This window comes from Lithobates pipiens, unplaced genomic scaffold, assembly GCF_037356315.1.
Source record: "Lithobates pipiens isolate NorthernLeopardFrog02 unplaced genomic scaffold, aLitPip1_a1.2 Scaffold_30, whole genome shotgun sequence".
In the NCBI taxonomy this organism is placed as follows: domain Eukaryota; kingdom Metazoa; phylum Chordata; class Amphibia; order Anura; family Ranidae; genus Lithobates; species Lithobates pipiens.
Genome location: NW_027507791.1, coordinates 45,621,225 through 45,636,327, shown reverse-complemented (window position 1 = coordinate 45,636,327; position 15,103 = coordinate 45,621,225). Strand labels below are relative to the sequence as shown.

General features: G+C 48.9%; 1 protein-coding gene across 6 annotated transcripts in view; it reads left to right on the top strand.

Moving 5' to 3' along the window:
• The first annotated feature begins 1,403 nt into the window (after window positions 1–1,403).
• Window positions 1,404–15,103, top strand: part of LOC143942756 (uncharacterized) — a 156,764-nt gene continuing 143,064 nt past the window's right edge. For 3 of the 6 annotated variants that reach the window (XM_077464143.1, XM_077464145.1, XM_077464142.1), the window contains exons 1-12: window positions 1,404–1,468; window positions 4,184–4,247; window positions 5,286–5,351; window positions 6,848–6,912; window positions 7,502–7,568; window positions 8,564–8,629; window positions 10,686–10,750; window positions 11,416–11,482; window positions 12,070–12,136; window positions 13,145–13,209; window positions 13,799–13,862; window positions 14,455–14,518. In XM_077464143.1, coding sequence (XP_077320269.1) covers window positions 1,433–1,468; window positions 4,184–4,247; window positions 5,286–5,351; window positions 6,848–6,912; window positions 7,502–7,568; window positions 8,564–8,629; window positions 10,686–10,750; window positions 11,416–11,482; window positions 12,070–12,136; window positions 13,145–13,209; window positions 13,799–13,862; window positions 14,455–14,518 — 756 coding nt within the window. In that variant the 5' untranslated portion in view covers window positions 1,404–1,432. Of the gene's footprint in view, window positions 1,469–4,183; window positions 4,248–5,285; window positions 5,352–6,847; window positions 6,913–7,501; window positions 7,569–8,151; window positions 8,218–8,563; window positions 8,630–10,685; window positions 10,751–11,415; window positions 11,483–12,069; window positions 12,137–13,144; window positions 13,210–13,798; window positions 13,863–14,454; window positions 14,519–15,103 lie in introns of all 6 variants that reach the window. The other 3 variants (XM_077464146.1, XM_077464144.1, XM_077464147.1) reach the window with 3 other exon arrangements.

Genomic DNA, 15,103 nt, shown 5'->3' with positions numbered 1-15,103 from the left:
AGCAGCTCTTCCAACCGACTCCTCTGAAAGACCCCAGAATTCCCTGGGGAACACGTTCCCTGAGCTCAGGCCCATCACATCCCCATGTTACAACCAACCGTTCCCCTTGACTGGCACCTGGTGCCATTGGGAGTAAAAATTAGCCCCATTATTGGTGTATGTGAGATAAAATAAACCATATGGTTGGTGACTGATATAAAGAAGCTCCATATCATTGGTGTCAGTGGTGGCTTTCCTTATCATGGTGTTTTGCCTCTTTATTGAAGCTGCAACTAAACCTCGGCTACAGTGCCAGGCACCCTGCATTCCCCACACTATCACCCCACCGCCACCCCATACTTCGGACACCCTGCAGGACACCGACCTTTTCAAACCGCGTCCACAATCCCTGGGCTGTCACGTGTGATCTGGAATGCTTGGCAGCCAACCCATACCGACCAATCACATTTGATGTTACTATAGAGACCTCGGTATGACTTAATTCTATAAGTTTAAGGCCTTTGCTGAGCTTCGGCAGCTTTCCAGTGTGCCAGAGGTGCCAATCCCCTTTGAATACTATGTATTAGATGTGAACCTGTGGGCTCGCCTTTTGAAAAGCCCTGCGTGCTTTGCGTCTTTAGCCCGTTTTGTGAAAAACGCACCAAAAAAATACATCTTCCACTATAGTCAATGTTAACGCAACAAAAAAAAAAGCAACATGCCTTGTTTTTGAGCGCGCTTTTTGAGTCGCATATCCATCCCCCCCCCCCCCCACCATGGAGAAAAAAAGCATGAAGAGCGCATTATGCGTTTTTTTTTTTTTTTTTTTTTTTTTTTTTTACACAACAGATTAAAAAAAAAACACACTGAAAAGGCAATGTGCGTCTCACAACAGGGCCCCATAACGCACTCTGCATTACTGAATAAAATTATTTGTTTAATTTGGTTGCTGAATTTTTACCGGATAAAAAGGACAAACTTTTTTTTTCTTTATTTTCTTCTTTTTTTTTTTTTCTTTTTTCTTCTTTATTTGTTCTTTATTTTTCTATTTATATTTTTCTTCTTTATTTTTATTTTGCCTTTTTTTTTTTTTTTTTTTTTTTTAAGCAAGTTGCAAAAGCAACACTGAATCTGGGCAATCAGGGGTTAAAGTTGAAGAGGGCATGGCTGTGTCAGCTGACCTTTTCTAGTCCTTCCATGCAGTTTGTTTGTTTTTTGTTTTTTATCATTTATCATTTTTTACTTTATTTCCTCTTATCTGCAGCTGTCCAGGAACAGCTACAAGCCCCAACTCTGCTTGCAAAAGAAAATAAGAGATATTTGAACTTATTTGGAGAGTTTGTTAGATTTGTCAGGTATGTGCTGTCACAAATAAAGTTGGATAAAAAAAAAAAAGTCTGCTTTTCATATAAATACGCCCACTTTTGGAGCTGTCTGCCCTGATGGTCTACAGATGGAGCACATGGCTTGCTGCTGCCATGTTGGTTTGGTAAGTGATATTTGATATGTTGGGTTAGAAGCTCTGGGTTACATTCATTTTTCCTGCACTTTGTTTAATTGTTCCAATCTGAATGTCTAATCTTCTAATCTTCCCTATGAATTGTGTTCTGCTTTGTGTTCAAACAGTCAAGCCTGAACACAAAGCTGCAGAGATCAACTCCAGGGGAATCCATGCTAAAATCTACTGCTGATCAATGGGAAGCATGCATTCCTCTTGCCACTGCTGGTGACTAGGAAGCATGCCTCCCCTTTGCCACTGGCGATCGATGGCAAACATGGCTCTGGCCCTTTGCCGCTGGCGATCGATGGCAAGCATGGCTCTGGCCCTTTGCCACTGGCGATCGATGGCAAGCATGGCTCTGGCCCTTGGTCGATGGCAAGCATGGCTCTGGCCCTTGGTCGATGGCAAGCATGGCTCTGGCCCTTGGTCGATGGCAAGCATGGCTCTGGCCCTTGGTCGCTGGCGATCGATGGCAAGCATGGCTCTGGCCCTTGGTCGATGGCAAGCATGGCTCTGGCCCTTGGTCGCTGGCGATCGATGGCAAGCATGGCTCTGGCCCTTGGTCGCTGGCGATCGATGGCAAGCATGGCTCTGGCCCTTGGTCGCTGGCGATCGATGGCAAGCATGGCTCTGGCCCTTGGTCGCTGGCGATCGATGGCAAGCATGGCTCTGGCCCTTGGTCGCTGGCGATCGATGGCAAGCATGGCTCTGGCCCTTGGTCGCTGGCGATCGATGGCAAGCATGGCTCTGGCCCTTGGTCGCTGGCGATCGATGGCAAGCATGGCTCTGGCCCTTGGTCGCTGGCGATCGATGGCAAGCATGGCTCTGGCCCTTGGTCGCTGGCGATCGATGGCAAGCATGGCTCTGGCCCTTGGTCGCTGGCGATCGATGGCAAGCATGGCTCTGGCCCTTGGTCGCTGGTGATCGATGGCAAGCATGGCTCTGGCCCTTGGCCGCTGGCGATCGATGGCAAGCATGGCTCTGGCCCTTGGCCGATGGCAAGCATGGCTCTGGCCCTTGGCCGCTGGCGATTGATGGCAAACATGGCTCTGGCCCTTTGCCGCTGGCGATCGATGGCAAACATGGCTCTGGCCCTTTGCCGCTGGCGATCGATGGCAAGCATGGCTCTGGCCCTTTGCCGCTGGCGATCGATGGCAAGCATGGCTCTGGCCCTTTGCCACTGGCGATCGATGGCAAGCATGGCTCTGGCCCTTGGTCGATGGCAAGCATGGCTCTGGCCCTTGGTCGATGGCAAGCATGGCTCTGGCCCTTGGTCGATGGCAAGCATGGCTCTGGCCCTTGGCCGCTGGCGGTCGATGGCAAGCATGGCTCTGGCCCTTGGCCGCTGGCGATTGATGGCAAACATGGCTCTGGCCCTTTGCCGCTGGCGATCGATGGCAAGCATGGCTCTGGCCCTTTGCCACTGGCGATCGATGGCAAGCATGGCTCTGGCCCTTGGTCGATGGCAAGCATGGCTCTGGCCCTTGGTCGCTGGCGATCGATGGCAAGCATGGCTCTGGCCCTTGGTCGATGGCAAGCATGGCTCTGGCCCTTGGTCGCTGGCGATCGATGGCAAGCATGGCTCTGGCCCTTGGTCGCTGGCGATCGATGGCAAGCATGGCTCTGGCCCTTGGTCGCTGGCGATCGATGGCAAGCATGGCTCTGGCGCTTGGTCGCTGGCGATCGATGGCAAGCATGGCCGCTGGCGATCGATGGCAAGCATGGCCGCTGGCGATCGATGGCAATGCATGGCCGCTGGCGATAGCTGGCAATGCATGGCTCTGGCCCTTGGCTGCTGGCTATTGATGGCAAGCATGGCTCTGGCCCTTGGCCGCTGGCGATTGATGGCTCTGGCCGCTGACGATCGATGGCAGGCATGGCGCTGGCCTTGGCCATGGGCCATCGATTGAATTATTTTTAGAGGGGGATTGTTGCATTAATAGCTCAGTGTACTGAATATTAAATAAGCCCCAATTATCAATGTATAATGTCCTTCTAGCAAACAATCACATGACTGCTGTAAAACCGTATGGCGGTCAGTTGCTAATTGGCTGCTCTGGTTATCGCACTTTCCTATAGGACCGTTTATTTTTGTTTCCAAACCCCGATGTATACTGAGCAGTCAGCCGCACTATAAACTAGGACTGCAACTAACGATTATTTTCCTAATCGATTAGTTGGCCGATTATTGTTTTGATTGATCGGCTAATGACCTAAAAAAAAAAAAAAAAAAAAAAAAAAAGTGTTTTTTAAAAATCTCTATATGCAGTGGTGAATATTAATAACCAACTATATGGTAGGGAGCAAAATATCTAATCCACTCTGAGAATAACCGACAGAAGAGATATACTGTATTTATTAGAGGAGAGAGATACTGTATATACCAGTGATGGTGAACGTTGGCACCCCAGGTGTTTTGGAACTACATTTCCCATGATGTTCATGCACTCTTCAGTGTATTTGAGCATCATGGGAAATGTAGTTGCAAAACATCAGGGGTGCCAAGGTTCACCATCAGTGGTATATACCATTCGAGGAAAAATATACTATTAGAAGCTATATACACTATTAGAGGGGGGATATATAGTGCATATACCATTAGAGGGGATATGTATATGTATATGTAGGTATCTATTTTGGTTTATTCGACATTGGTGAAATTGACCCCATCATTCATTTTATGATCTCTTTTTCAATTTCCAGTGGGAGGAAAAAGAGCTCAAAGCAATGTGGAATTTCCTTGGTGGCCCTGCAGCTTCAGCAAATGGTAAGATGAAATAACACAGGAGGTGGCCAGGTTCTGGGGATCTAGGAGTGAGCTGTTATGGTTCGGTTGGAAGCATCTGGCAGGGATTGAGCTCCCGGGGGTGTGGATGAAGTGCGCGAGCCTTCCCCCCCCAAGTTCATTGTCGACAGTGTTGCATGCCCTGCCCTGTCACAGCGGAGAACTTGGTTGGCTTTCATTCACATCAGTGTTCAGCATTCCATGAAGGTTACCGGTTCCTAGGAGCTCCTTCTCTGTAAAGAGATGCAGGTGGCGAGTTTCACTCTGATCCCACTTGGGGGAAGTCTGCGGAGAGCTTCCCCAACACTGGCCTCTGTGTCGGGCGCATGTTGACCCTTGCGAGTCGGGATGTATGCTGGCCACATACAAGTCGGGACGCATGCGGCAACAAGCGTGCTGGGACACATGCTGCGCCTGCGTATGAGGTCTCTGCTCACGCTGTCTCTGCTCACGCTGTCTCTGCTCACGCTGTCTCTGCTCACGCTGTCTCTGCTCACGCTACTTCTGTTTCTGAGGCCTCTGCGCGCTGACCTCCTGTGAAATGCAAATGGCATGTTGCGCGATCAAGCTTACTGTAATTATTTTATGATCTTTTTCAATTTTCTAGCTGGAGAAAAAAAAAATCCCAAAGCAATACGGAATTTCCTTTTGATGGCCCTGCAGCTTCAGCAAATGGTAAGATGAAAAAACACAGGGGGTGGCCAGGTTCTGGGGATCTAGGAGTGAGCTGTTATGGTTCGGTCGTAAGCATCTGGCAGGGATTGAGCTCCCGGGGGTGTGGATGAAGTGCGCGAGCCTTCCCCCCAAGTTCAGTGTCGACAGTGGGGCATGCCACATGCAAGTCGGGACGCATGCTGGCAACATGCGTCCCGGGACACACGCTGCGCCTGCGCATGAGGTCTCTGCTCACGCTAATTCTGTTTCTGAGGCCTCGGTGCGCCGACCTCCTGTGAAATACAAATGTCATGTTGCGCGATCAAGCTTACTGTAATAATTTTATGATCTTTTTCAATTTTCTAGCGGGAGAAAAAAAAAGCCCAAAGCAATACAGAATTTCCTTTGGTGGCCCTGCAGCTTCAGCAAATGGTAAGCTTTTTATAAACACGGGACGAGTTTATTATTTTTTTAAAATCTTTATTTTAAAGATGTGACACAGATACAAACAATAAGACAACTTCACATTGCATATAGACACTGCATATAGGCTATGGTAAGCTTATCCAGCAAATCAACTATACAAAATTAAAGCGCATAAGTGAATGAGGCCATGCAGTCTTACCCATATCACTAGTTGAAGTCTAATACAGGGTGGATAGAAGCTTCTGTGCCCATCACTTTTTGTGTTTTTCATTGAAAAAGCAGAGATGGAAACGAGAGAGAAAGATAAGAAAGAGAGAGTGGAAAAAAAAGCTAAAAAGAGGGGGGGGGGGAGACACAGGTTGGGGGTCACCCCCGGGGAGTCAAGATCAATAGTACTGGACAGGCGGTGGGGATTCTAGGTAGTGGGTCCTAGAGCGTATTGGTGGAACTCATCAGAGAAGCGAAAGAGATCCCAGTAGAACCATCTGGACTTATGTTCCTCTGACTTATCCCGCAAGGCAGGGGTCATATCTTCAATTTGCTCAATATCCTTCACTCTCGCAAACCATTGGGCCACCGTTGGCGCAGACTGTTGTTTCCATAGGGGTGGGATGCTTGCCCATGCAGCATTAAGGAGATGTTTGAGAAGGGATTTATGATAACGTTTCCTTGAAAAACCCAATAGCGAAGAGGTTCTCATGAGTCCCTGCGGGGCCCGCGGGAGAAAAAATGGGTCAGTGAGGCCAGGTATAAAGTTCGGGTGCCCGACAAGTGGTATCATTGGGGATGGAAAATCTCTTAGTGAAGATAAACGGAAGAACCTTTTCAGTTCCATAAGAGTTGGTCCAATCAGTGGGTGAGTAGTCAAGTGGGTGGCAGAAGTTTCCCCTACCCAAGGTAGACCTGCAATTGGGGCTCGAGCACGGGATGAGTTTATGAACTTTTATCGTTACTTGAGTTTTGAGTTTAGCCACATGGTTATTGTGGACCACTGTTGCTAATTTCATTGCTAAACTGAGTTATGCGCCTTTCTCGTGACTCGTGGGCTTGGATTTACACACACGATTTGGAGGTGACCAGGTTCCTGGGGCCTAAGAGTGAGATTTTATGGTTTGGTTGGTAGTGTCTAGCATGGATTGAGCTCCTGAGGGTGTGGGTGGAGTGTGCGAGCCTTCCATGTAATTTGCTGTTGACAGCGCTGCTTGCCCTGTCGCGCTGGAAAACTTGGTTAGCGCCTTCGTTCACATTTCACTGTTTTGGTGCATGACCAGTTTGCCGTCATGCTGTTCTTTAACCCCAGACAAGTATGCAGGTTTTGGCATTCCCCAAATACGGATACTTTTCTGGGGAGGTAAGGGATTTAGAAATCAGCTTTTTCGGTAGGTCGGTAATGCTAGATTCCTTATTTCTTGGTAGGGTTATGGTATCTATTTTGGTTTATTCGACTTTGGTGAAATTGACCCCATCGTTCATTTTATGATTTTTTTTTTTTCAATTTCCAGTGGGAGGAAAAACAGCTCAAAGCAATGTGAAATTTCCTTTGATGGCCCTGCAGCTTCAGCAAATGGTAAGATGAAAAAACACAGGAGGTGGCCAGGTTCTGGGGATCTAGGAGTGAGCTGTTATGGTTCGGTTGGAAGCATCTGGCAGGGATTGAGCTCCCGGGGGTGTGGATGAAGTGCGCAAGCCTTCCCCCCCAAGTTCAGTGTCGACAGTGGGGCACGCCCTGTCACAGTGGAGAACTTGGTTGGCTTTCATTCACATCAGTGTTCAGCATTCCATGAAGGTTACCGGTTCCTAGGAGCTCCTTCTCTGTAAAGAGATGCAGGTGGCGAGTTTCACTCTGATCCCACTGGGGGGAAGTCTGCGGAGAGCTTCCCCAACACTGGCCTCTGTGTCGGGCGCATGTTGACCCTTGCGAGTCGGGATGTATGCTGGCCACATACAAGTCGGGACGCATGCGGCAACAAGCGTGCTGGGACACATGCTGCGCCTGCGTATGAGGTCTCTGCTCACGCTGTCTCTGCTCACGCTGTCTCTGCTCACGCTACTTCTGCTTCTGAGGCCTCTGCGCGCTGACCTCCTGTGAAATGCAAATGGCATGTTGCGCGATCAAGCTTACTGTAATTATTTTATGATCTTTTTCAATTTTCTAGCTGGAGAAAAAAAAAATCCCAAAGCAATACGGAATTTCCTTTGATGGCCCTGCAGCTTCAGCAAATGGTAAGATGAAAAAAACACAGGGGGTGGCCAGGTTCTGGGGATCTAGGAGTGAGCTGTTATGGTTCGGTTGGAAGCATCTGGCAGGGATTGAGCTCCCGGGCGTGTGGATGAAGTGCGTGAGCCTTCCCCCCCCCCAAGTTCATTGTCGACAGTGTTGCATGCCCTGCCCTGTCACAGCGGAGAACTTGGTTGGCTTTCATTCACATCAGTGTTCAGCATTCCATGAAGGTTACCGGTTCCTAGGAGCTCCTTCTCTGTAAAGAGATGCAGGTGGCGAGTTTCACTCTGATCCCACTTGGGGGAAGTCTGCGGAGAGCTTCCCCAACACTGGCCTCCGTGTCGGGCGCATGTTGACCCTTGCGAGTCGGGATGTATGCTGGCCACATACAAGTCGGGACGCATGCGGCAACAAGCGTGCTGGGACACATGCTGCGCCTGCGTATGAGGTCTCTGCTCACGCTGTCTCTGCTCACGCTACTTCTGCTTCTGAGGCCTCTGCGCGCTGACCTCCTGTGAAATGCAAATGGCATATTGCGCGATCAAGCTTACTGTAATCATTTTATGATCTTTTTCAATTTTCTAGCTGGAGAAAAAAAAATCCCAAAGCAATATGGAATTTCCTTTGATGGCCCTGCAGCTTCAGCAAATGGTAAGATGAAAAAACACAGGGAGTGGCCAGGTTCTGGGGATCTAGGAGTGAGCTGTTATGGTTCGGTTGGAAGCATCTGGCAGGGATTGAGCTCCCGGGGGTGTGGATGAAGTACGCGAGCCTTCCCCCCCAAGTTCAGTGTCGACAGTGGGGCATGCCACATGCAAGTCAGGACGCATGCTGGCAACATGCGTGCCGGGACACACGCTGCGCCTGCGCCTGAGGTCTCTGCTCACGCTAATTCTGTTTCTGAGGCCTCGGTGCGCCGACCTCCTGTGAAATACAAATGTCATGTTGCGCGATCAAGCTTACTGTAATAATTTTATGATCTTTTTCAATTTTCTAGCGGGAGAAAAAAAAAGCCCAAAGCAATACAGAATTTCCTTTGGTGGCCCTGCAGCTTCAGCAAATGGTAAGCTTTTTATAAACACGGGACGAGTTTATTTATTTTTTTAAATCTTTATTTTAAAGATGTGACACAGATACCAACAATAAGACAACTTCACATTGCATATAGACACTGCATATAGACTATGGTAAGCTTATACAAAATAAAAGCGCATAAGTGAATGAGGCCATGCAGTCTTACCCATATCACTAGTTGAAGTCTAATACAGGGTGGATAGAAGCTTCTGTGCCCATCACTTTTTGTGTTTTTCATTGAAAAAGCAGAGATGGAAACGAGAGAGAAAGATAAGAAAGAGAGAGTGGGAAAAAAAAGCTAAGAAGAGGGGGGGGGAGACAGACAGGTTGGGGGTCACCCCCGGGGAGTCAAGATCAATAGTACTGGACAGGCGATGGGGATTCTAGGTAGTGGGTCCTAGAGCGTATTGGTGGAACTCATCAGAGAAGCGAAAGAGATCCCAGTAGAACCATCTGGACTTATGTTCCTCTGACTTATCCCGCAAGGCAGAGGTCATATCTTCCATTTGCTCAATATCCTTCACTCTCGCAAACCATTGGGCCACCGTTGGCGCAGACTGTTGTTTCCATAGGGGTGGGATGCTTGCCCGTGCAGCATTAAGGAGATGTTTGAGAAGGGATTTATGATAACGTTTCCTTGATATGGGGGTGAGGTTGAGGAGGACTGCAGCTGGGTTATCATGTAGGGAGATGTCTGTGAGATTCTGTATGAGCTTGAGCACTGGCTGCCAGAAAGTTTGGAGCACAGGGCAATCCCAGAAAATATGAAAGAGCGTGCCTGAGTGTAGGCCACCCCGCCAGCAACGGTCAGTTTGCAGAGGGAATATCTTAGCCAGCACAGAAGGGGTTCTATACCAACGCGTCACTATTTTATACGTAGTCTCTTGATATTTGCTGCATAGGGAAGATTTCTGTGCGAAAAAGAGAATACGATCCTTTTGGGGTTCTGTGAAGGTGACTTGCAAGTCCCTCTCCTATTTTGTTAAGAATGGGGGGGTCTTCAGTGGCGTGAAGGTCTAGTAAGGGCTTGTAGGAGGTTGACAAGGACCTCCGAATCGGTCCCTCACCCAAACATAATTCCTCAAAAGGGTGGAGCTTTCTCCTAAAATGGGTTGGTTTAGGCAGAGAACCAAGGAAGTGAGATAGTTGATTAATCTTCCAGCGATCTAATGAGGAAGGGGCCAGACCACCGAGCAAATTCTCTGCAATGAGCCATCCGGAAGAACCCAATAGCGAAGAGGTTCTCGTGAGTCCCTGCGGGGCCCGCGGGAGAAAAAATGGGTCAGTGAGGCCAGGTATAAAGTTCAGGTGCCCCACAAGTGGCGTCATTGGGGATGGAAAATCTTAGTGAAGATAAACGGAAGAACCTTTTCAGTTCCATAAGAGTTGGTCCAATCAGTGGGTGAGTAGTCAAGTGGGTGGCAGAAGTTTCCCCTAGCCAAGGTAGACCTGCAATTGGGGCTCGAGCACGGGATGAGTTTATGAACTTTTATCGTTACTTGAGTTTTGAGTTTAGCCACATGGTTATTGTGGACCACTGTTGCTAATTTCATTGCTAAACTGAGTTATGCGCCTTTCTCGTGACTCGTGGGCTTGGATTTACACACACGATTTGGAGGTGACCAGGTTCCTGGGGCCTAAGAGTGAGATGTTATGGTTTGGTTGGTAGTGTCTAGCATGGATTGAGCTCCTGGGGGTGTGGGTGGAGTGTGCGAGCCTTCCATGTAATTTGCTATTGACAGTGCTGCTTGCCCTGTCGCGCTGGAAAACTTGGTTAGCGCCTTCGTTCAAATTTCACTGTTTTGGTGCATGACCAGTTTGCCATCATGCTGTTCTTTAACCCCAGACAAGTATGCAGGTTTTGGCATTCCCCAAATACGGATACTTTTCTGGGGAGGTAAGGGATTTAGAAAGCAGCTTTTTCGGTAGGTTGGTAATGCTAGATTCCTTATTTCTTGGTAGGGTTATGGTATCTATTTTGGTTTATTCGACTTTGGTGAAATTGACCCCATCGTTCATTTTATGATCTTTTTTTCAATTTCCAGTGGGAGGAAAAACAGCTCAAAGCAATGTGGAATTTCCTTTGATGGCCCTGCTGCTTCAGCAAATGGTAAGATGAAAAAAACACAGGAGGTGGCCAGGTTCTGGGGATCTAGGAGTGAGCTGTTATGGTTCGGTTGGAAGCATCTGGCAGGGATTGAGCTCCCGGGGGTGTGGATGAAGTGCGCGAGCCTTCCCCCCCAAGTTCAGTGTCGACAGTGGGGCATGCCCTGTCACAGCGGAGAACTTGGTTGGCTTTCATTCACATCAGTGTTCAGCATTCCATGAAGGTTACCGGTTCCTAGGAGCTCCTTCTCTGTAAAGAGATGCAGGTGGCGAGTTTCACTCTGATTCCACTTGGGGGAAGTCTGCGGAGAGCTTCCCCAACACTGGCCTCCGTGTCGGGCACATGTTGACCCTTGCGAGTCGGGATGTATGCTGGCCACATACAAGTCGGGACGCATGCGGCAACAAGCGTGCTGGGACACACGCTGCGCCTGCGTATGAGGTCTCTGCTCACGCTGTCTCTGCTCACGCTGTCTCTGCTCACGCTGTCTCTGCTCACGCTGTCTCTGCTCACGCTGTCTCTGCTCACGCTGTCTCTGCTCACGCTGTCTCTGCTCACGCTACTTCTGTTTCTGAGGCCTCTGCGCACCGACCTCCTGTGAAATGTAAATGGCATGTTGCGCGATCAAGCTTACTGTAATCATTTTATGATCTTTTTCAATTTTATAGCTGGAGAAAAAAAAAATCCCAAAGCAATACGGAATTTCCTTTGATGGCCCTGCAGCTTCAGCAAATGGTAAGATGAAAAAACACAGGGGGTGGCCAGGTTCTGGGGATCTAGGAGTGAGCTGTTATGGTTCGGTCGGAAGCATCTGGCAGGGATTGAGCTCCCGGGGGTGTGGATGAGGTGCGCGAGCCTTCCCCCAAGTTCAGTGTCGACAGTGGGGCATGCCCTGTCACGGCGGAGAACTTGGTTGGCTTTCATTCACATCAGTGTTCAGCATTCCATGAAGGTTACCGGTTTCTAGGAGCTCCTTCTCTGTAAAGAGATGCAGGTGGCGAATTTCACTCTGATCCCACTTGGGGGAAGTCTGCGGAGAGCTTCCCCAACACTGGCCTCCGTGTCGGGCGCATGTTGACCCTTGCGAGTCGGGATGTATGCTGGCCACATACAAGTCGGGACGCATGCGGCAACAAGCGTGCTGGGACACATGCTGCGCCTGCGTATGAGGTCTCTGCTCACGCTGTCTCTGCTCACGCTGTCTCTGCTCACGCTACTTCGGTTTCTGAGGCCTCTGTGCGCCGACCTCCTGTGAAATGTAAATGGCATGTTGCGCGATCAAGCTTCCTGTAATCATTTTATTATCTTTTTCAATTTTCTAGCTGGAGAAAAAAAAAAGCCCAAAGCAATACGGAATTTCCTTTGGTGGCCCTGCAGCTTCAGCAAATGGTAAGTTTTTTTTTTGGTTTTTTTTTTTTTGGTTTTTTTATTAACGCGGGACGAGTTTATGAGCTTTTATCGTTACTTGAGTTTTGAGTTTGGCCACATGGTTTTTGTGGACCAGAGTTGCTAATTTCATTGCTAAACTGAGTTATGAGCCTTTCTCGTGACTCATGGGCTTGGATTTAACCACACGATTTGGTGCTGACCAGGTTCCTGGGGCCTAAGCCCTTGTACACACGGTCGGAGAATCCGTTGGAATGTCCTATCGGACCGTGTTGTCGGATAATCCGACTGTGTGTGGTATGCATCGGACTGATTCCGTTGGACCCAATTTTCCAACTTGTTGGAAATATTTTCCGACCAACTGGTTCTATCGGACATACTCCGATCATGTGTAGAGAATTTTGATTGGGCCAAGTGCCACGCATGCTCAGATCAAATTCCTACATCAAAGCTATTGGCTACTAGCCTGAACGTAGTCCTATCGTAACGAAATTACGTCATCACGTTCTGAGTGATCGGCTTTTTCGACAACTTAGTCCAACCGTGTGTATGCAACCGTTTCGGACAAGATCCGATGGAATTTGGTTGTCGAAATCTCCGACCGTGTGTTCAGGGGCTAAGAGTGAGATGTTATGGTTTGGTTGGTAGTGTCTAGCATGGATTGAGCTCCTGGGGGTGTGGGTGGGGTTCCATGTAATTCACTGTTGACAGTGCTGCTTGCCCTGTCACGCTGGAAAACTTGGTTAGCGCTTTGGTTCACATTTCACTGTTTTGGTGGATGACCAGTTTTCCGTCATGCTGTTCTTTAACCTCAGACAAGTATGCAGGTTTAGGCATTCCCCAAATATGGATACTCTTCTCGGGAGGTAAGGGATATGGTAAGCATTTTTCGGTAGGTCGGTAATGCTAGATTCCTTATTTCTTGGTAGGGTTATGGTATCTATTTTGGTTTAATCGACTTTGGTGGAATTGACCCCATCGTTCATTTTATGATCTTTTTCAATTTTCTAGCGGGATAAATAAAAAGCTCAAAGCAATGTGGAATTTCCTTGGTGGCCCTGCTGCTTCAGCAAATGGTAAGATGAAATAACACAGGGGGTGGCCAGGTTCTGGGGATCTAGGAGTGAGCTGTTATGGTTCGGTTGGAAGCATCTGGCAGGGATTGAGCTCCCGGGGGTGTGGATGAAGTGCGCGAGCCTTCCCCCCCCACAAGTTCAGTGTCGACGGTGTTGCATGCCCTGCCCTGTCACAGCGGAGAACTTGGTTGGCTTTCATTCACATCAGTGTTCAGCATTCCATGAAGGTTACCGGTTTCTAGGAGCTCCTTCTCTGTAAAGAGATGCAGGTGGCGAATTTCACTCTGATCCCACTTGGGGGAAGTCTGCGGAGAGCTTCCCCCCCCCAAACGCTGGCCTCCGTGTCGGGCGCATGTTGACCCTTGCGAGTCGGGATGTATGCTGGCCACATGCAAGTCGGGACGCATGCTGGCAACATGCGTGCTGGGACACACGCTGCGCCTGCGCATGAGGTCTCTGCTCACGCTGTCTCTGCTCACGCTACTTCTGTTTCTGAGGCCTCTGCGCGCCGACCTCCTGTGAAATGCAAATGGCATGTTGCGCGATCAAGCTTCCTGTAATCATTTTATGATCTTTTTCAATTTTCTAGCTGGAGAAAAAAAGCCCAAAGCAATACGGAATTTCCTATGGTGGCCCTGCAGCTTCAGCAAATGGTAAGCTTTTTATAAACACGGGACGAGTTTATAAGCTTTTATCGTTACTTGAGTTTTGAGTTTGGCCACATGGTTTTTGTGGACCAGAGTTGCTAATTTCATTGCTAAACTGAGTTATGATCCTTTCTCGTGACTCATGGGCTTGGATTTAACCACGCGATTTGGTGGTGGCCAGGGTCCTGGGGCCTAAGAGTGAGATGTTCTGGTTTGGTTGGTAGTGTCTAGCATGGATTGAGCTCCTGGGGGTGTGGGTGGGGTGAGCGAGCCTTCCATGTAATTAGCTGTTGACAGTGCTGCTTGCCCTGTCACACTGGAAAACTTGGTTAGCGCCTTCGTTAACATTTCACTGTTTTTGTGGATGACCAGTTTGCCGTCATGCTGTTCTTTAACCCCAGACAAGTATGCAGGTTTAGGCATTCTCCAAATATGGATACTTTTCTGGGGAGCTAAGGGATTTAGGAAGCACCTTTCGGTAGGTCGGTAATGCTAGATTCCTTATTTCTTGGTAGGGTTATGGTATCTATTTTGGTTTATTCGACTTTGGTGGAATTGACCCCATCGTTCACTTTATGATCTTTTTTTCAATTTCCAGTGGGAGGAAAAAAAGCTCAAAGCAATGTGGAATTTCCTTGGTGGCCCTGCTGCTTCAGCAAATGGTAAGATGAAAAAACACAGGAGGTGGCCAGGTTCTGGGGATCTAGGAGTGAGCTGTTATGGTTCGGTTGGAAGCATCTGGCAGGGATTGAGCTCCCGGGGGTGTGGATGAAATGCGCAAGCCTTCCCCCCCAAGTTCATTGTCGACAGGGTTGCATGCCCTGCCCTGTCACAGCGGAGAACTTGGTTGGCTTTCATTCACATCAGTGTTCAGCATTCCATGAAGGTTACCGGTTCCTAGGAGCTCCTTCTCTGTAAAGAGATGCAGGTGGCGAGTTTCACTCTGATCCCACTTGGGGGAAGTCTGCGGAGAGCTTCCCCAACACTGGCCTCCGTGTCGGGCGCATGTTGACCCTTGCGAGTCGGGATGTATGCTGGCCACATACAAGTCGGGACGCATGCGGCAACAAGCGTGCTGGGACACATGCTGCGCCTGCGTATGAGGTCTCTGCTCACGCTGTCTCTGCTCACGCTCTCTCTGCTCACGCTGTCTCTGCTCACGCTACTTCTGTTTCTGAGGCCTCTGCGCGCTGACCTCCTGTGAAATGCAAATGGCATGTTGCGCGATCAAGCTTACTGTAATCATT